Here is a 21,731-nt window from a genome sequence, read left to right as displayed (position 1 = left end):
TTATCTTCTGAGGCCGGCCACGTCGGCGACACAGCTCCGAAAGCCGACCGAGTGGAAGGCAGCGGTGGCGGAGCGGAGGCAGTTCAGGGGGCCGACCGTGCACACGGCAGCGGCGGCGACGAGGAAACCGTTCAGGCGGCCGACCGTGCGGACAGCAACGGCGGTGACGAGGAAACAGTTCAGGCGGCCGACCGTGCGGACAGCAACGGCGGCGTCTAGGAGGTCGTCCATAGTGACGATGACTCTCCACCAGCGGCCTGGCAGATGACCGCCGATGTCGAGGCGGCAGTTTGGGACCCGAAGGTGGCGTGGCCGTCGCAGCACCAGACGAGACCGAAGCAGAGGCTGGACCAGACGAGGCAGCTGATGAGGATGCTGAAGCAGAGGCCGGACCAGGCGAAGCTGAAGCAGAAGCCGGACCAGGCGATGCTGATGAGGATGCTGGAGCCGGGCCAGGCGATGCTGAAGACACGAAGGCTGGAGCCGGACCAGGCGAGGATGAAGCAGAAGCAGAGGCTGGACCAGACGAGACTGAAGCAGAAGCAGAAGCTGGACCAGACGAGACTGAAGCAGAAGCAGAGGCTGGGCCAGGCGTGGGTGAAGACACAGAGGCCGCAGCTGGCGAGGATGGAGACACAGAGGCTGCAGCTGGTGGCGATGATGGGTCTTGGGGCTGGACGGGCTCCTCGGGCCCCCCAGCTGACGAGACAGGAGGCTGGACGGGCTCCTCGGGCCCCCCAGCAGGCGAAGTAGGAGGCTGGACGGGCTCCTCGGGCCCCCCAGCGAAAACAGTCTCTGGACCAGTGGGCACCGGGGCCCCTGGAACACACAGGTCAGAACCAGTAGGCGCACGGGCCTCTGGCAGGCACAGTTCAGAACCAGCAGGCGCACGGGCCTCTGGCAGGCACAGAACAGAACCAGTAGGCACACGGGCCTCTGGCAGGTACGGGTCAGAACCAGCAGGCACACGGGCCTCTGGCAAACACAAGGCAGACTGCAGCTGCACAGAGCATTGACCCAGCTCGGGCAGCGACAGCCGGATACAGTCCTCAGCTGGCTTCTTAATCTCCAGGGGTCCAGAGTCGGCCGGGGGCTGGGACCCAGCCTCTGGGGAAGCCCTGGAGTGCGTCACAGTCTCTGGGCTGGCCAGCTGTTGCGGACTGACAACTGCGTTATGTGGTGTGTCTCTCTGCTTGACATGAACAGGTGAAATACAGTGCTTTTCCGGTTGGATGGACTCGACTTGTAATACAGGCGGAGCTGGTGAAGATGGTGGCTGAATAGGTGGCTGAGCTGATAATAAAGCTGATGAGTCTCTTGCCAACAGAGCTATTGACTGAGCTATGGATTGTAACCAAGTGTCTAATAGGTCTGGCTGTGACTGTAATGGAGGTGGCGATTGAGTGGCTAACAGAGCTAGTGGCTGCTGGGCGGCTAACTGAGCTACCTGCTGGGCAGCTGGCTCAACAAACACAGCCCCGGAATAAACAGTCATTCGAGCTGGCGAAACAGACGGAGTGTCTTTTCCACTCACCACAGCCGGCAGTTCCGAAGTCCTACTCTCCGGCTGTGGGGCGACGCGCCGACGGCGCGATCGTCGCTTCCTCCCGGGCGAAACCTCCGGCGGGCCGGGCAAAACCTCCGGCGGGCCGGGCAAAACCTCCGGCGGGCCGGGCAAAATCTTCACCGCCGGGCTGGGTTGGGAAGCGGTAGCGGCTGGAGGGCGAAGGTGCAGCTCATGAAGGAGGAAGTCCCGTGCCAGCGGGTGAAGCGAGTCTAGCAGCCAGGAGTGTGCAGAGAGTAGCTGCTGTAGCCTGGCTTCTACAGCGCGGTGGAACTCTTCTTCCTCCTGCTCGAGCCACAGGTTTACCAACCTTGCGACCGTGTCGGTTACCTCCTCCTGAAACTCCTGGGTAGGTGCGAATGCTGCTGGGTCCATGTTGGTCGGCTCGTACTGTCACGGCTGGCGGAGGGAGCCGTGTGGTGTGGAGGAAAAGGAGGACCCAAGATGCAGCGAACTGATGACAGAGTGATGTTTATTTACAAGGTGGTGGTGGTGGTGGCAAAAACAGGCAACTCAACATGAGCAATTACAAACCTAAACTGGGAGAAACTAAAGACAAACCTGAGACCATACAAAAGGGGTGCGGGGCAGAGAGACGCAGAGACAGGAACGAAACACCATAGAATGCAGAGCTACACGGAGGAACGCAGTGATACATGCATGAACGCAGACGAGCCGACGAGGAGCACAGGCAGACACCAACTATAAATACACACACCAGGTAATGAGGAAATGGCACACAGGAGGGGACACAGCTGGAACTTAATGGGCATAACGAGACACAGACCTACAAAGTAAAACAGGAAATCTAGAACCCGAACCGGACACAAGGGGGGAGGACACAGAATAACTAGAACAGAGGGAAATAGTCACAAAACACAAAACGCTGGGTCAACGACCCAGGACCATGACAATCTCCAAAAGTTGATTCTGTTCATCTGGACGTAGCGTTTTGTGGGAGACACATCCTGGACAGGAAGGAACGTTGGTTTGAGCGCGGAGTCAAGGAGGCCATTTACATGGAAAGGGAAAGACCATCTCTGAATCGAGGAGGGGGCCTAAAGGTACATCTTTCGCCATCTTACAATGCTGTAATTGCAGCCATTCCCCAACTCTTTGTGAATGGTACTCTTGGCCATTGATCAGTGGTCTTTGATCAATGGGTTTTGGTCAGTGGTTGTTGATGAATGGTCATGAGAATTTGTATAATTATGATTAAGGTACTGATCTCCCAGCCCATTGTTCCCTCAGTGTGCTGGTTTCAGTCATTATGCAAATGCACTGTTTATAAGAATTGGGGAAACCTGCAGTCAGCTGAGACTGAAGAAGTCACCTGGATGAGTGACGAAACGTTTCTCCCACAAAACGCTACGTCCAGATGAACAGAATCAACTTTTGGAGGTTAAATTCATAATGTTAACCTTTTTTAGATTTTGTGTTCAAGCAATTGTTTAGAAATAATATTAAACTAAAACAGTACAGCGATGTACAGTGAACCCCCCTATCAAAATACAGAGACACAAGCCTGTATTCATGCAGCCATCATACAAGAGTATTTTTTTTCAACATTCACAGGTATTACACGAGCAGGACACAAAAAATAATTGGTAGCAATACCAGAGAAGCAAAACACCAGATACTGGCAATAATAATAATAATGGATTGCATTTATATAGCGCATTTTGTGGTCCTCAAAGCGCTTTACAATTCCACTATTCATTCACTCTCACATTCACACAGTAGTGGAGGCAGCTACAGTTGTAGCCACAGCTACCCTGGGGCAGACTGACAGAAGCGAGGCTGCCATATCGCGCCATCGGCCCCTCTGGCCAACACCAGTAGACCGAGCAGTCGTCTGAGACTGCAAAAATATGCTGACCAACCTGTGGACTGCCTGGATTGATTATGTCACGGGGTGGAAAGGGACAAGTTATCTAGGGTTTTTTACTATGCATGTTTTGCTGTGTTTTACCTTTTTAATATTTTAATATTGTACACTGGTTTATTTTTATGAGTTTTACTGCATGTTTTTATGGTATTTATTTGGTGACTTGTCCTGGAAAGACTCCGCCCCTACCTGATTATAAACCTGATCACACCTGGGAGGTCCCAGAGGCCAATAAGAGGGCCTGGCAGACCACAGAGAAGGAGGCTTGAGGGGAGGCTTGAGAAACGGGCAACAGTGGCGGAGTGAGTGGTATCAGGCGGCGGCGCCTGCAAGCCGGAGGACTGGTGGAGGTTGGCGTTAAGGAGGGGAAGATACAGCGCCAGCAACAGGAGGCCAGATTACGCGTCTGCGGGAAATTAGAGGCGGCGGACGGGCTGGTGCCGATTGTCAGTTACAAAGAAACAGCGGGCAGAGTTGAGAGCTCTGCCCACCCGGGGTAAGTCTTTTGACTTGTCCCCTTTAATGAATTATAGCTGCCTAAAAGAGTAGTGACTTCCGCTGCCTTCCTTTCTTTAGCGCACTGGGGCGCAGAACGCGGAGAGGAAGGCAAGGACGCCGCCGGGTTTCCCTCCGGCACCGCTAGTGACTCTTATACCGTGGCGGACGCCACTGGACTTTTAATGTTGTGTTTTATTGATTTTTATTGTGTTGTCCCCTGGCCAGGGTTGTTTTAAGTAATTTTATATTTTTAACTATTTAAATATAATAAATTATATTTTAATTATACAGTTTTTAATTTGTGTGCTTTCCCTTGGCGGCTCCACTGCTCTGTCCGTTTGGAGGAAGATTTCCCTCCTTTAAAAACACTGTGAAAAAAATAACATCACCTTCGCTCCGTCACAATTACAAGAAGGCCTATGACCAGAGATGGGCGGTAACACGTTACGCGTTACTGTAATCCGATTACTTTTTTCAAGTAACGAGTAAAGTAAGGGATTACTATTGCAAAAACGGTAATTCGATTACTGTTACCTTCTCGTAAGCACGCTGCGTTACTGCGTTACTAAAACCATGAATTTTTTGCGAGAGTGTCTAATGACAATGACGAAAGCAAGTGTGACGTTCGTGGAAACAGCTGTGTGCAGATCAAAAATGGATAATATATCGAGTACGGGAGAGAGTATGAGCGTGCAGCGTTTAAAGCGTGGAAGTACTGACCTTACTTTGAGTTAGATTCTGTAAAAAGTGACAAAAACATTAGTGTCCGCTGCTCACTGCGTGGGAAGAAAACTTCTTTTTACAGCAAACTTCCAAGTTTAAAAAGAGACTTTTCCATTTGATTATATTTTGTATGATGGATTATGCAGAAAAAAATAGAATTGGGCTGAAAGATCTATCGCTTTATCACCTATTCAGGTTGTAAATCATGTTTTTCAAAAGTAACTCAGTAATTAATTACTTTGAAAATAAGTAATCACTTTTTCCATTTGATTACATTTTACATGATGGATTATACAGAAACACTTGAATTGGGATTGAAGTGACTGAAGATCTATCGCTTCATTACCTATTCAGGGTGTAAATCATGTTTTTAAAAGTAACTAAGTAACTAAGTAATTGATCACTTTCAAAAATAAGTAATCAATAAAGTAACAGGATTACATTTTTGAGGAAGTAATCAGTAATTAGTTACTGATTACTTTTTTCAAGTAACTTGACCAACACTGCCTATGACATGATGCCTCACACGTGGAATACCTAGACCTATATAAGATCAGCAGGATCCTGAAAGCCTTCATCAGGAACTCAATGGGGATGTGGCGGCCAACACTAGGGGCCACTTCAAGCCAATTAGCACAGGTCACCATCAAGTGTGGGATCTACCACAGCGATGTCCCCACTGCTGTTCTACAGCAATTAATAATATATAAAAGACTTCATAGTCTGTCAGCCCCGAATGATTAAACTGCGGCTTCTTGGCTTTAACAGTGTGTGTGTGTGCGTGTGAGTGTGGGGCACAACTTCATGTGTTCACTCAAGAAAAATGCCGTCTGACTGCTCAGACTGATTCTCAGTCAGAGTAAAGTTCACATATTGTGTTAGAGCTGTTACTGAAAAAGGAAATAATGTATTACACATTACTGGTTACTTAAAAAAAAAGTACCACAGTACGTTACTTAAGGTTTGTAGCCAAATCCAGGACAACTGACTCAAACAACTTTAAGCGAGCCTTGATTCAGTCCAAAAACAGTTGAAAAGGAACAAGATTCAAAGCATTTAACCAAAAATCCAAAGCCTTTAAAGGCGGGAGACACGAGAGACCACACACTGAACAACTATTAATGATTAAAGCTTCAGACACTAAAAGAAGAAAACTCAGACTCAAATACACTAATTAAAAACACAAAGTTCTAAGTGAACATGACAGCAAAACAAAGAAACGGAGAAGCTTCCAAGTCCAAATACTTTGAAGCACAATATGCATGACTAACGTCGTAGCGTCCATATGCAATTAATATAATTCTATATTTTCAATTGATTAATTTTGTTTGCAGTAGGAGTGAACTGAGCGGGAGCTGCATTACTTTGTGTTTTTTAGACATCACTTAAGTAAAACCTGAAAGGCGACTTCTTAAGAACAAACTGAGTTTATATGATTGTTTCCAGTTAAAGAGACGATCGATGTTCCATCAGATCTCTGATCGGTGTCTAAAGCTTCACACAGATCCATTTAAAATGTTCATCACAGTAACAAATGCTTCAGTGCAGTTACTGACTGATAACCAGAGTGGATTCAGTCAATCAATAATCTATAATCATGTGTCTTCAAACACAAGAGTGATCAAAGTTTGTCCTGAAATAAGAGCTGAACATCAGGTCCAAACATCACAGAGCAAAACCAAACAGTCAAACTGTTAAAGGAGGAAGCAAAGCAAACTTACAGTTTCTTCAAACACACCAAACAACAAAATCCACTCCACAGCTGGACACTAAACACTGACACACAGGTGAGCTGCTCCTTACTGGAAGAGGGTGGGACTCCACCTGAAGACTGTGACAGGGCAACACCTCCATGTGCTGGTTTAAAAATATGTTGTCAGACTGGCTCAGAGTGAACAAGCTGATCACAGCTCGTCTCTGATACAACCACAGTGTTTACTTTGTTTGGAGTATACTACAACTATCTTCAGCATGTTTCTGTGTTTCCAGTCTATAGATGCAGTCACACTTTCTACCTTCACCTGTGCAGTAAAGACTGAGAGCAGAGCTGAAACCAATACATGTCTTTATTTAACACATCAGCAGGGCTGAAGCTCTCATGTTAAACACACACTGATCTATGGACACGTTCATGTGTTTCTAACAGAACCAGGCTGTTATCAGCCTGCACTAACATTATGTCACACACACTGAATGTAACAGTGACAGTTTACATCATCACACAATCAGCTGTGATTGTTTCACTGTCATCAAACGAGTCAACAGGAAGTAGAATCAATAGAAACCAATCATTTACTGACAGCATGTCTGATGGAAATAAGTGCAGATTATGTATGAAGTCTAACTGCACACAGTAACTGTGTTACAATAAGGACTTAACAGCGCCCTCTGCTGGAGTGTTTCAGTACTGCGTTAACTAGAATACACCACCTCCTCCTCACACCACCTGCTACAGCTCTACTCTTCTATGACTACAGTCATCCACAGCACTGATGTGAGGTCACATGGTTCATATGTAAGGAGCACAGCTGACCTCAGGTCAGGTTCATGACTGTGAGCAGCAGCTGTGTTATTGTCACTGTGACAGGGAGACACTCAGACACAGCGCTCATGTCAGCTTGTTCTCATGCAGGAGGATCAGGAGCTCCATGTTTGTCTTTCTGTTTGAATCATGATGTGTTTGTGCCATCAGAGTCTGTCATGAGTACTCAGGGTTTCACAGCAGCTCTTCTGGATGCTGACGAGGACTCCAACCTCATGTTTCACCTCTCTGAGCTTCTGATGTCTGTGAACACTCGTGTTTCTTCTCTGGGCTCATCTGGACAAAAACACCTTTCTGTGTTTGGCTGCAGCCTCATTCTGACTGACAGGAAGTGTGTTATCCATGAGCTGCACTTCTGTGAGGAAGTTTCCTGCTGTGTTTCCTGTCTGTGGACAAACACGAGTGTTTCAGCTGAGGACTTGGTTCCTTCCACCTGTCCATACAGGACATCACGCTGTTTTTTCTTTGATTTCTCTGACTCGTGTATTATGAACTAAATGTATCCTGATACACACAGAGATGGATGAGCAGAGGTCACATGATGAAAGAAAAAACATGGAGTCTTTGATTTATTTAGATATTTATTGATGAATGCAAACAAACCCTGACTCTGAACCATCGTCCAGCAGAACAAACCTGATCACATGACCTGCTGACCCAAACAGTGCAAAGCTCCATGGCAACAACAACAAACAGCCTCACATATGTTAACAGAGGCTGTTAGAAGCACAGAGTCTTTACAGTCTTTCTCCTGTTTGGACACAGATCTCTGCACATCTTCATCACAGTTCCTCACAGACGTGCAGAGTGTGTGGATATCAAAGCTAAGTTTCCACCATGTTTGTAGTCTGTACTGGGACTCATGGAGCATCTCTCTATGAGCACTCAGTGCTTTCAACAGTGAGTCCCAGTTTAACCAGCAGCCTTCACACCACACATCACACAGACATGGAAACTTCAAACCCTCAGACTGAAGACACCATCAGAAATAAATAGATTGTGATGAAGATGAAGAACTGGAACAGTTTGCTGTGGTTTCTTCTGTTCCTGTCAGAAATAAGAGTCTGGCAGCACTTTGCTCTCCTTCCACATGTTTAAGGAGGAAGTGAAGACGAGTGAGTGAGTCGTCTTCCTCTGTGGGCCCAACATCAGGCAGCAGCCACGGATTTGTAAAAACCCAACACACTGCTTCAGAAACACTGAGTCCAGGTGACCAGAGTCATGTGATCAGTGAGGTCTTCACTCAGGACGTCACTGCTTCAGGACCTGATTCAGAGGTTTATAAGGACGTGGATCATTGGTGCTGATGTTGTGTGAGGGCTGGTGAACCATGGGGAACATAAATAACAACCAGGCCATCAGCAGTTCTACCCCCAGCTCTAACACCTACATAATACACTATACATATAGTTATACAGGTTATAATACACTCAGAAAAATTATGGTTCTTAAATGGTTCTTCAGACGGCTTCATGGTTCTTTAAAGAACCATCATACGTCAAAGAACCTTTTTATTTTGTGGATGGTTCTTCAGCTATTACAAATGGTTCTTTAAAGAACAAAAGGTTCTTCATCCTTAGCAATCTAAGTTTGATGGTGTAAATGGCATAAATATTTATTCACTATAATGAGGCTGTGAATTATACTGTGTGTTTTCTTTGTGTGCATGTGTGTGCGAAGGGAGAGGACGGGATACCTGGCAATTACCCTTTAAGAGAAGATGGTAGGAAACTGAATATTCAAATAAAAGCTAGAAATATTTGCTTAAAAATATACTGGTGGCAGGGGTGGGGGCCAAAGCCTAAAGACCCTAACCCCCCCCCCCCCCCCCCCCACACACACACACACACACACACCCCTAACCCCACAAACACATTATGAATATGGTGAGTTAACAAACAGTAGACACAATACACACATTCAAATACTGTACTTTAGTTTTAAATTTTGATAAAGCATTACTATAATGGATAATATATAATATGTAATATAATATATCTATATCACTAAAGCACTTCTGGATGGATGCAAACTGCATTTCGTTGCCCTGTACCTGTGCATGTGCAATGACAATAAAGTTGAATTCTATTCTATTCTATTCTATTCTATTTTCTACTCCAAGGCATTACTTTTGAGATTATTATATATTTTTGAAAATATAGCATAATGATAATATTAGTTATTGTAAACTTTACAAACCACCCAGCAGTATGTAAAGTCAAATTATAAAATACAAGTAAATAACAATTGCAGAACAGAATGTCAGTGTAATGGACACACACTTCGTTTTGACAAAGCACAGCTTAGGTAAATGATCTGAGTAGTTGTTCATCACTGAGCAATTTGTTAATATGTGTTTCGAGCCAAATAAATGACAGGGAGAGAGACAGTGACGTCAGAACACGTCATACTATAACCTCCCGGGAGCGGACGGAGGGGGTCAGTCGTTGGGATGCGCATGCGCAGACAGAGTGCGCGAGCGGCGGGCCTTGACCTTTCGGGAAAAAAAACTCACGGACGGTGACAGCGAAACGGATAACAGTCTTCAGTACCTGCTGGACTTTGAAGCTGTGGATTCTGGGACTGTTGGAAAAGGTAAAACATTTTCATTAAAACCTTATTACTGTTTTGTTTTTGTTACTCGTCATTGTAGCTTGCTGTTAATGTTGTGCTAACAGTAGCGATTAGCTAGATACGTTAGCCGTTGACGTCAGCGCAATTTAGTATCCGGTATACAGAAACTGTTTTCCTAACAAAACCACTGTTATAATTAAGTGAAGCTGCTCCCAGATAATTTGAACCTTTGGCTTCTAAAATATGTGGTTCAATTGCGTGCCTGAAGCCTGTTGTGAGCTCTGTGTCTGATCTAGAAACTCTGAAATCCTGTAGATCTGAGCCGTACATTAAATACTCACATGAACCTGTACTTTGAATTCTGTATGAGCTGTATAAAATGCAGCTATGCATAAGAGTTTTGAATGAATATTTAGATTAGATAACTCTTTATTGTCTAATCGAATTATATAGAAATGAATAGAACGTGGTTCTTTAGACTGATGCCATAGAAGAACCTTTTTTGGTGCCACAAAGAACCTTTCAAACAATGGTTTCAAACATGAGAAGGTGTGTCTTTGACTGTTCCTGCATAACTTATTTTCGGACTAGTTGACAAGTTATGCTCCGGTCATTTGATGTTTCCAAGATAGATGTTCTTTTGTAATATAGTTAATTTGTTTTTATATTTCATTTATCCACCATCATACATACAAGCTAAGAAGAGGTCGTTATACTAACAAGAGGTATCAACGCTGGGCCAAAGTTCAGCACATGGTTAAAGTTTGTAATCCAGCCAGGGTGTAAATATCACTCAGCAGCCAGAGCTGAAGCAGGTAGCATCAACACATAAATCTACTCTACCTGGCTTAAATCACAAGACCACCTCTGACCAAAAAGCTGTAGATTTTTCTTGTTTGCACAAATTAATCCAGATTCACATAATTGTGTTCACAGCGCCAACAAAATGAGGAAGAGGAGGAGGGGGAGAAACACAGTTAGGTTGAATTACAATTGGATGGAAGGCGAGGACAAGGAGAAGGAAGCTTAGGATGAGGAGGAAGAGAAGCAGCAGGAGCATCTTTAGGGATCCCTATGATGAGGTTTGTTTCATTAATATGGTCCTCTCACAAAGAACGATGATTTGTTTTAGTTCACCTACTTCCTGTATTAAATAGTGATGTGCAAAATGTTGTGAAAACCCATGGAGCAGGCACGTATAGTGCATCTGCAGGTAAATGAACATCAAATCTCTGAGACAGACTGAAATCTGTATATTTATCACCCTTATGATAAAACCCACGTCAGCCATTGGTTTATGGACTTTGTATTTTTTTAGCCTCAGCATCTGCTTTATTGCTGTTGCTATGTTGGGACCATATTAGGATGAGGGATCAGAATCTGGAGTCATGCACACTATTGTTTCATTTAGTGTGTATCCATAAGATTCGTACAGCAGATCCAAGTTGTGCCTTGAAAACAGGAAAGTCGTCTGCATAGAGGAGAACTGTAATAGCAGGCTTGTACAAAGTGAGGCTTTGTGCTCTCGTTTTACTTCTGTCACCCTGTTTTGATGGAGATTTCACTTGAAATCAGGCAAGAACTGGACTTATTTTTTATGTGTTCTTGTGAATTGATTGTGTATCGCATATGTTTGATTTGACTTTCTGCAAGACAACAGTCGTCCACTGGCCAAAAAAGTTTTCCAAATACCTCCACGTGATCTAGCCTGGATTTAGAAAAGAATAGCACAAAAAATCTGCACCTCCTGCTTCAGATGAAATTTGTGTTTGTGTGTTCAGAGGCAGCGGTGAGAGGGGAGACCTCGGCTCATCCAGCTGGAGAGCCTGACCAGGAGGAGTCGAACATTAACTCATTTCTTCCAGGGCACCCTGCAGACTCGGCTACTGGCAACAGCAAGGGATGACGTGAACGCCAAACTGGAGTCCATCACAGGTCAACTGCAGGTATGCGAGTCAGACCTTCTGAGGAGGGTTTCACTTTTCTCTCTTCTTTATAATTGACTCTTTTCTCTCTCTTTCAGCTCCTTGTCTCAGAGTGAGAGGGATTTGAAGCACAAAGGGAGGAACTTGTCGTTTGGTTGGCTGATATGGATGTCCGCCTGAGAGGTTGACCAGCTGACAGGAAACACCAGTGAAAAACTGAAACAACTGCAGGTGTGGGCTTGTTTTGATATGACATATATTTGATATGAAACATACGTCAGAGACATTATCCTAAACTGGACTAACAAAGGACCATGAGTACAACATGAAACGTACATTACATAGCGTAAGGCTGAAGTTCATTGATCATTTTAATCATAAACTTGTTGAAATATTTTTACTGAACATGCAAATATCTGCTGATGAAAATGTGTTGATTTATTGGTCTGTTATGAAGCTATTGCTATTTCTAATGTGTTTTATCACTTTCTGATGTTTTATTAATTAAACAATACATGTATTATTTGTTGTGTTATCTGTAGATATAGTATTTATATATATATATATATATATATTTATAGTATAGCAAATATATTTAATTATTACTATTTAAAACACTAATATGTGACATGTATTAGTAGTGATGTTGTGCTGAGGGTTAAAATGCCTTTTTGTCTTTTGGTAACTACAAAATGACAATAAACCATTAATATATGTCTATGCTGTGCTCGTATTTATTTTACCCTACTCAAATTCAATTTATGATGCATTTTATTTTGAAAGATTTAAAATGGTTTTTTAAAGAACCACTCAAAAAAGGTTCTTTAAAATGGTTCTTTTAAAGAACCATTTGAAGGAGCTTTTTAAAAAAGGTTCTTTAAAGAACCATTTTTAAAAAGGTTCTTTGAAAAACCATTAAAGGTGCCCCAAAGAACCATTTCTTGATGGTTCTTTGGGGCACCTTTAAAGGTTCTTCAATGAACCACTGAAAGAAATGGTTCTTCAAAGAACCATTGTTTGAAAGGTTCTTTGTGGCACCAAAAAAGGTTCTTCTATGGCATCAGTCTAAAGACCCACTTTTGGTTCCAGTTGGCACCTTTATTTTTCTGAGTGTATGTTATATATAAACGTAGCTGAAGCAGTTTAATTTGTAGCTTCACGCTGCACTTCATATGTTTGTCCACCAGATGGCAGCACAGAGGCCTGTGTTGGAAAGCTTTGAGTAAACGTTTTCAATCCAAGCTTCAGAAAGCTTCATGTGGTCATCAAGGAACCAACCAGGAAATATCTGCTGTGTGTCAAAACACCAACACAAGAATCCAGGATGAAGACAAGAAACTCAAAGCTCACAAAACAGGTGGAGCTAATTTTGTGACGTGTTTCTGTAAAAACACCACAGAAGTGAATCATCAAAGTTTCCATGTGAGCTGATGATGCTGCTGCAGAGTTTCTGTGAACCTCCTGTGACCCCGCCTCCTCATACAGAGACATCTGTAGCACACACACCACGTGTCTGCTGTTGTTGTCAGGAAAATGAAGGCCGCATCTCGAGCAGCCTTTGAGTTGGGACAGCCTTCATTTCGTCACTGTGATGCAATTGGCTTCAAAATGTGGCCTTTAAGGCCGCAGACCCTGAATTGGGACGCAGCCAGGGTCTGCATCCTTTGGAGGCTCCAATTGAAGGCTGCAGGATGAGTCGGATGTATCTTTCGTGGCCCACTATATTTCAGAATTATAGTGTTACATCATATTCTATAAGGATGTGTTTGTATACTTTCTGCCCAGTTTGGCCCATTTAGCAGAAGTCAGAGCTTTTCTTGGTGGACAGACTTCCAGAGCGGAGACAGCAGGTTTTTCTGCTTCCTGATTGGGAGTCTGGCAAGATGTGCAGGGCTTGAATTTGGGGCGAATCTTGTTGAGAACACACAAACAAAGGCAGCAGACACACAAAAGTTCACCAGCTCACTGACAAAAACTGACAAAAACAAAAAGATGAAGAGCTAAAGAGACAAAACGACAGATAGCAACAGAGAGACAGACCAATGAAGATGCAGCAAGAACAGATACAAATACACTGACTTGGCTCTTAAACGGGCCTTTGGGAGGTTTTCAAAAAGCAGATTATTAGATTATTCTGTTATTATATGTTACCTTATATATGTAATCAAAGTAGTTGAATTAGAATACTGCTGTAGATCACATTATACCCTTTAATATAGAGTGTGTGAGCTGTATGTAGTGTAGTTCTCATTATACTTTTGAGTTAACAGAACATATTCACATATTAGTTCATTAGATAAATGTGCATCACTCTGTATCCTTGATCTGCTGGGAATGTGTTACACTGTTTTCTTGACATGCTTAATTGTTGAATCATGAAGAGAAGGTTGTAAGCAGGAGACTCTGTGTCTAAAGACAGGGGAGATAGATAGACCACATTCCACACCCCCACCTTACAGAAAGCAGAGAAACAACTGCCGAGGTCATAACTTAGGCGCTGTAACAGAGAAAAAAATGTGATGTTTTGGCTTTTACGACTAGCTGGGGGCCACTAGAGACTATAAAAAGCTGAGCAACCCGTCACCATTTTGAGACATGTGCCTGACCCTCTGGTAGCATCTCTCCCGTCCGGACGTTGTAATGCTCTGACTGTTGAATTGTATGGAAATAAATGATTGTTGATTGAGCATTTATACACCGAGTATTGTCCTTCCTTCAGCCCAAAGATTCAAAGAATTGGGAGATTTCAACAAGATGTAGGAAGCAATAATAACAGGCTGATTGTTTACTCAGCAGGTTCTTCATCAAAGTATTGTGAATTCAGAAGCACCTTATACACCAGTGGTTATCTGTGCTGCCACACTGGGAGATATTTGTAGGACTGGTTTAGACTGGTGGAGAGAAATTTAGTTGTGTTGATGCAAGTTTGACTTGTTTTAACTACAACAAGTAGTGCAGTATATTAATAACATGTCAAAATAAATCTATACATTAAATCCTTCGTGATGTGAAGACATTCAGGCATGCAGCTGCAAACTGTCGGTGCAGTGTAACGACTGAGTGATGTGAGTGAGCAATGATATTTTGCTGGTACTCGTTTTGCGTCTGCTCGATCTTTGTATTGGTGAAAGCTGACAGTGTGAAGCTTTTGACTACACATTTTCACTCTTTATATTTGTGCCCTTGTGTATATCACGCTATTTATTGTTGTTAGTGTATTTATAGAATGATCTTTCTATTTCAGTCATTTAATGTTTTCCGTTTCTCACTGAAAACATTTTCAAAGTCCACAGAAGTGGTTTGTGTCATCTGTCTGCTACTACAATGGCGCCATCGTGTGGACACCAGCAGGACCTACACAGCTGAGGAGGAACTACAGGAAGTGTTTCTTTATGAATGAAAGGAGCTTCAGCTCGGAGGCTCTGCTTCGCTGCTCAGGTATGTTTTCGCTTTAGTTTTAAAGATGTTTTGCGGTCAGACTCCCGCCGTTACTTCGAGTGCGTGTTTCATAACATCGTCACATTCAGTTATTGTCGCTTTAAACTTGATCCACGCGGTAAACTCTCCGCATGTGTTCAGGATATGATAGGATACTCCGAGGTTAAATAGTCGTTCCTGCAGACACGGGAACCATAAACTGAGCTCTAAACGTTTAAAGAGAGACACAAGTGTTACGACTCTAACTTGTATGTACGGCAAACGTTTTTTGGTTTTTTTGTAAAATATATAGGTCATATCTATATGGCTGCCTTTATTACGGCGATGCGTCGGCCATACCGGGCTACTCAGGGGAAGGATTATTGTACATTACAGCAGACAGTCAGCTCAAGCTGTAGCTCCATCAGTGTCCACGCCTGTTGTGCAGGGGCTGCCTGAGGACCAGCCAATGACACTGCCTCACTGTGAAAAACAGTCGGCTGGTTCCGGTGTTCCCCGACATTGAGGTTGACAGTTACTTCAAGTCATTTGAATAGCCACAGCCTTGCACTGGCCACGGGATTCGTGGGCTATTTTGCTACAATGTAAGCTGGCAGGTAAGGCTCAGGAAGTTTGTTCCTTACTGTCAGCTGAGGACAGCCTAGACTATGACAAACTGAAAAGTGCTGTCCTGCTGGCTTATGAGCTGGTCCCAGAAGCCAATAGGCAGTGTTTCCGGGGGTTGAAAAGGGGACAGGGTCAGTCCTATCTTGATTTTGCCAGGGAAAAAAGTGTCTTTTTCGATCGGTGGTGTGCGGCCTGCAAAGCTACTGACCTGGCTTCGATACGTGAACTAATGCTGATCAAGGAATTTAAGAACTACATTGCCGAGCGCATTCAAGGCTCGCAAAATTTCAAAATCTCTGGTACCCCTTCTGGCAGGCATTCGTCAGTTTTTGGTAGCCCAAAATAAATTTAAGTAGCCCGAATAAAAAAGAAAGCAATTTTTTTATGTTTTGTTTCCTTTATTGTACTTTAAAGTATAATATTGTAACGGAAACAAAAATTAATCAAAAAATCATTAAAATACAAATCACAACAACTGTCTAGAAATTACAACCATCAACTCAAATACTTGGTCCAAATTGAACAGAAATTTCTATGAACTTGTAAGGACTGTGTAGAACATGAATCAGTCTGTGTCAGATCCTGAATCTGAAATTTCCACTGAAGTCAGGGGTAAGAAGTAAGTGGAACCAAGATCTAGGCCATTTGCTTTTTGAAGTTTGCAAAGACTGCTAAATTTTGCCAGAGAGATTTCACTTGTCACGTTTGAATAGTAAGCTAATGAGTAATAAGTCGATGTCAGAGGAATTGGTGCGCAAGTAATCGTCACTCAGCAATCAGTGCTGCCACTGTCTACACACCTTTCCGCAATCGCAAAATGAAAGTGAAAGCAAAAAGCAAGCGCAAATTCAAACGAGATTTCAATATGTAACATATTGACAGTGGCTGATCGATGCCAATGACATAATTACTCAGCTACATTGGCGAAAGAATGCAAAAGCATAGACATATATTTTCCTTCCTATCATAGCCCGACGGGCAGGGCTGAGTTAGATTTTGGTAACCCAACTGGAAAAATTGCTAGCCCCGGGACGTCGGGCTAGCGATTTTGGGAGCCCTGGCATTACAGTATATATTAATGAACATAAGGTTTCCTCGCTACAGTAGGCTGCGACGCTGGCTGATGAGTTCGCACTTGTCCATAAAACCAGTGTCAGTAGGTATGACCGATGCGATGCCCCAGTGAAAGCTAGCGAGGTGCCAGCTGCACAGTACACAGTTTCGCTGTCTGGTAAGCCTGAGGACAAGTGTGAAGTGACCATTCTGCAAGATACTGGTGGCTCACAGTCTCTCATACTAGCTAGTGTGCTTGCATTTGATGAGAAGTCTGACTATGATGCTAGCATCATTGTAAGAGGTGTTGGGATGAGTTTTGTGCCTGCATCGTGAGGGGAGTGAGCTGGCGAGTGGTTTCTTTTCAGTGGTTGTGCGGCCTTCTTTCCCGATTAATGGAGTGGATTTTATAATGGGAAATGACATAGCGGGTGGGAAAGTTTATCCTACCCCTGAGGTGACCAACAATTCTGTTGTAGAGCCTGTTTTAGATGCCCTGAGCCAGCAACACCCAGATGTATTCTCGGTGAGCATTCTGACTCGTTCACGTGCCCAGCAACAAGGTGAGGGGGTTGATTTGTCAGGCTCAATGATTGGCTCTATTCTAGAGATGAATGTGATGCCCTGTACTGATAAGGGAGATAATGGAGCCTTGGAGTCGGCTCAAAGTGTGGTTGAGCCAGCTCCTGAGTCTGAAGCTCCTTCTCTGCTCACTCGGGATCAGGGTACCAATTTCTTGTCCAGGGATTTTAAACAGACTTTACAGCCCCTTGGGGTTTCCCATTCGGTGTCTAGTGCTTACCACCTATAGTCACAAGGTGCACTTGAGCGGTGGCATCAAACTCTCAAAGCAATGTTGAGTAAATATTGCCATGACACAGGAAAAAGCTCGGATGAAGGTGTCCCTTTTGTATTGTTCGCTATATGTGATGCGAAGCAGGAATCTTTGGGGTTCAGCCCAGCTACCCTGGTGTTTGGCCATGACGTGCGGGGTTCACTAAAAGTGCTGAATGAGAATTTTCTCAGCGGTTGTGTGTCTAAAACTAATGTGGTGGAGTTTGTGAAAACATGCAAGGACAGGTGGCAATGGGCTACTTTGTTAGCAAAAGAGGCTCTCTGTGTATCCCAGGCAAACATGAAGAGACGATTTGATCAAAAAGGTGTGGAAAGACAGTTTCTTGTGTTGCTGCCCATGCCTAATTCTGCCCTCATGGCTCGTTTCTCAGGCCCCTATGTAATAGTGAATAAAGTGTCTGACACGCATGAACGCATGAGGAAGACTCGCCTATGCCATGTTAACATGCTGAAACCATACCATACCAGAGACACCAGCATGACAGAACCATCAGACACCACTGGGACGGCTCTCCCCGGCTCAGTCCCTGTTACCCTGCTAAGTGTAGAAGTCAAGGGTGATGATGATCTGGGTACCCTTTCTGAGGGACAGCAATGTGGGCGGTTGTCAAATTCTGTTTTTTGAGCTAAGGCCAAGACCCACCTTTCTCATCTTCCTCCGTCCCAGTGTAAAGATGTACTTGACTTGTTGCACTCCTATCTGTCTCTCTTTAGTGACGTACCCTCCCATACCAATGTTTGTGAGCATAACATTCACGTTGGTGACACAGCCCCAATCAAGCAGCATACCCTGCCCCATCGCCAAACGTGAAGTGATGAAAAAGGAAGTTGAGTACATAGTAGAAAATGGCTTAACACAACCTAGTTGTAGCCCCTGGAGCTCCCCATGTCTTCTGACGCGTAAGTCTGATGGCACACCCCATTTCTGCACAGATTATCGGAAGGTGAATGCTGTAACGGTCTCTGACTCGTTTCCACTTCCTCATATGGAAGACTGCATCGACAGCATAGGCCCTGACAAATTTATTACCAAACTTGATCTCCTTAAAGGTTACTGGCAGGTGTGTGCGTGGGGTGTTTGCCCGCTTTCTCCGCCTCCTACTCTCTTGCCACTCCTACCCCCTCTGTCTCTCTCACTCTCCTCTCTCCCCAGAACACAGCTGCTTTTGATTAGCCTCGTTTGCCACCTGGGCCCAGTCAGCAATCACTTCTGAGGCTTTATAAGCTGGGGATGAACTGTGAGAGGTGTGTTTTTTTTCCCCTCTGTGGCTCTACACGGTTTTCTGCTAGGTTTTGGACAGACAGCCTCCTTGCGAGTAGTGAGGGCTTGTGGGCCCTAGAAGTGTCTCCCCGTGGTGAGAAGTACAGTAAGAAGTGTGAGAGGTGGGAAGTGCCTCACTTATCTGTTTGGTAGTTTTTTCTTTTGTTGCTGTGACTGTTTCCTTTGTTTCTTTGGCATTAATGGTAAAACGCAGTTGCCGGCTCTTTAAGTTAATGTTATTTGTAATAAAACGATATTATTATAGAACAACTCTAGAAGAATAACAGAATGAAATGAGACAAAATTAAGTCCACTTTAAATCTGACGACACAAAGGTAGACATTCATAAACTCATCTGAAAATCTGCCTCCTCCCCCTTCAACCTATCCTGCTTCAGGTGGCTTCCTGCCAGGAAGCAGCTCGACAGTATGTTCAGATGTGGAGTGGAGCTTGCTGTTCGTGTCTCCGTTTTCTTTGTTTCCTCCTTTAACAGTTTTACGGTTTGTTTCTGCTCTGTAATGTTTGGACCAGATGTTCAGCTTTTATTTACTTATTTCTTATTAGCATCATTGTTGACATGTGAGCCAGACAGTGTGAGAGAGAAAATGATGTGTTTGTTCATCAAACTGCTACACAGTGACACTCACATGAACATGAACACAGTGAAGCTGGACAGAAACGGCTTGATTCTGTGGATCCTTCCAGGATTTCAGTGGTTCTACAAACACATCAGTCTGACTGTGAAAGCACAAAGCTGCCATCCACACAGTCACAGCTCACATCTAAGGAAAACTCCCAGTTTCCTGTTCCGCAGAGAGTTGACTTCAAGTGATCCACACTGGTTATCAGTGCATGACTCTGCAATTAGACATTTCTTTTTTACTGTGATAACGTTTAAATCAGGTCGTATCAAACTTTAGACACTGATCACTAATCAGTCATCACCAGTGGGACGTTGTTGTTCAGTTTAACTGGAAACTGCAAGAACAAAGAGATAAAATCAGTGTGTTCTTAAGTTGACATTCAGGTTTTACTGAAGTAACATCAAAACAACAAAAAGCAGAGCATGGCACCAGATCGTCTGGCAGCCTTTAAAACAATTTCCCTCAGGATAAATAAAGTATTATGAAAGCAGCTCCAGCTCAGTTCAGAGTTATTCAAAGGAACGCCAGTCAAAAGAAAATATAGATTTCCACCAACATTATGAACATTATTTCAGCCTGTTTTAAATCCTGTGTTTTCTGATCATATCTGCAAATCGAGGCTGAGACTTATGTCAATCAAAAAGCATAAAAAATACTTGGACTTGTCAGCTTTTCCTGTTTTTTGTGTTTTGACAATCACTTTTATTGCTGCTGTCACACTCTGGGGGTTTTGTGTTGACTTTGTACTTTCTGTTCTTAATCAGTACATTTGAGTCTGGGTTTTATTCTTTTAGTGTTAGAAGCTTTTAATTATTTGGTCAGAGTGTTTCCCTGTGTGTTGCTCTTCATTGAAGTCTTGGGATCTATCCTATTTAATTAGACCAGAGGCCTTTCACCTTTGGTCTTTGGTCATTAGCCAGGTCATTATTCTGTAGAAAGACTTCTTTTAGAGCAGGTTTACTCTAGGTGTATATCTGATGTATGATCTGGATTAAAGGTGCAAATCAAACTCTTCATGTATGTTAGTCTTTGTACAGTTCTGTTATATAACATGTTGTTACTGTGAAGCTTTACAAAGATCAAGTGTTCTGCAAACTGAAACTATGCAGCATGCAGTTACCAGTTTTTCTAGTTTGGTGATGATGGGAACTATTATGAAAGAATGTTTCCTTATTTGAGAACACCTGACGTCATTAAAAAGATACCTTTATTTGTCAATTATTTGATGTAGGACAGAGCAAAGAGCTAATGCTGACTTTAATGAAAAGCCCAGGAGCCACTTCTTCTGACCTGGCTGTGTTCAGGGATCGCTATAACATTTTCTACCTTTGAGGTTTCACACAAACTTCCTTATGTCCGTGTCCCTGAATGCATTTGATTTTTTGATTTGAATTTGATTTGAACTGATTTTATCTGGTTGGTTGGATTTTAGCTTTTAGACTGACAGATCTCAGTGTGTGAGAGGTTTTAAAGTTGAATCTAAAATTATGATCCTTTTTTATTAAAGTTTTATTGAATCTGTTTTAATATTTTTTATATATATATATATATATATATATATATATATATATATATATATATATATATATACATACATACATACATACACACCCAGCACGCCCCTGCGGGTGGTTTATCCTTCAAGCTCGGGTCCTCTACCAGAGGCCTGGGAGCTTGAGGGTCCTGCGCAGTATCTTAGCTGTTCCCAGGACTGCGCTCTTCTGGACAGAGATCTCTGATGTTGTTCCTGGGATCTGCTGGAGCCACTCGCCTAGCTTGGGAGTCACTGCACCTAGTGCTCCGATTACCACGGGGACCACCGTCACCTTCACCCTCCACATCCTCTCAAGCTCTTCTCTGAGCCCTTGGTATTTCTCCAGCTTCTCGTGTTCCTTCTTCTTGATATTGCTGTCATTTGGAACTGCTACATCGATCACTACGGCCGTCTTCTTCTGTTTGTCTACCACCAGTATTTCCGGTTAGTTAGCCACCACCATTTTGTCCGTCTGTATCTGGAAGTCCCACAGGATCTTAGCTCGGTCATTCTCCACCACCCTTGGGGGCATCTCCCATTTTGACCTCGGGACTTCCAGGTTATACTCGGCACAGATGTTCCTGTACACTATGCCGGCCACTTGGTTATGGCGTTCCATGTATGCC

General features: G+C 43.7%; 1 protein-coding gene and 1 long non-coding RNA gene across 2 annotated transcripts in view; one reads left to right on the top strand and one right to left on the bottom strand.

Annotated features, from left to right (window-relative positions):
- Positions 1 to 21,731, bottom strand: part of LOC145423547 (uncharacterized) — a 170,516-nt gene continuing 148,785 nt past the window's right edge. Inside the window, exons 2-3 of the mRNA XM_080296187.1 lie at positions 914 to 1,681; positions 1 to 345 (exon numbers count right to left, since the gene is read on the bottom strand). Of these exons, the coding sequence (XP_080152313.1) occupies positions 1 to 345; positions 914 to 1,681 (1,113 nt within the window). The remainder of the gene's footprint in view (positions 346 to 913; positions 1,682 to 21,731) is intronic.
- On the top strand, positions 9,206 to 12,237 carry LOC145425949 (uncharacterized). Its single transcript, XR_013906717.1, has 3 exons — positions 9,206 to 9,810; positions 11,571 to 11,735; positions 11,813 to 12,237. It is a non-coding gene; the product is annotated as an uncharacterized LOC145425949 (long non-coding RNA).

The sequence above is a fragment of the Astatotilapia calliptera genome, chromosome 3 (genome assembly GCF_964374335.1).
Source record: "Astatotilapia calliptera chromosome 3, fAstCal68.1, whole genome shotgun sequence".
Lineage (NCBI taxonomy): Eukaryota > Metazoa > Chordata > Actinopteri > Cichliformes > Cichlidae > Astatotilapia > Astatotilapia calliptera.
Note: the sequence above shows the minus strand (reverse complement) of the source record. Positions and strands in the feature narration are given on the sequence as shown.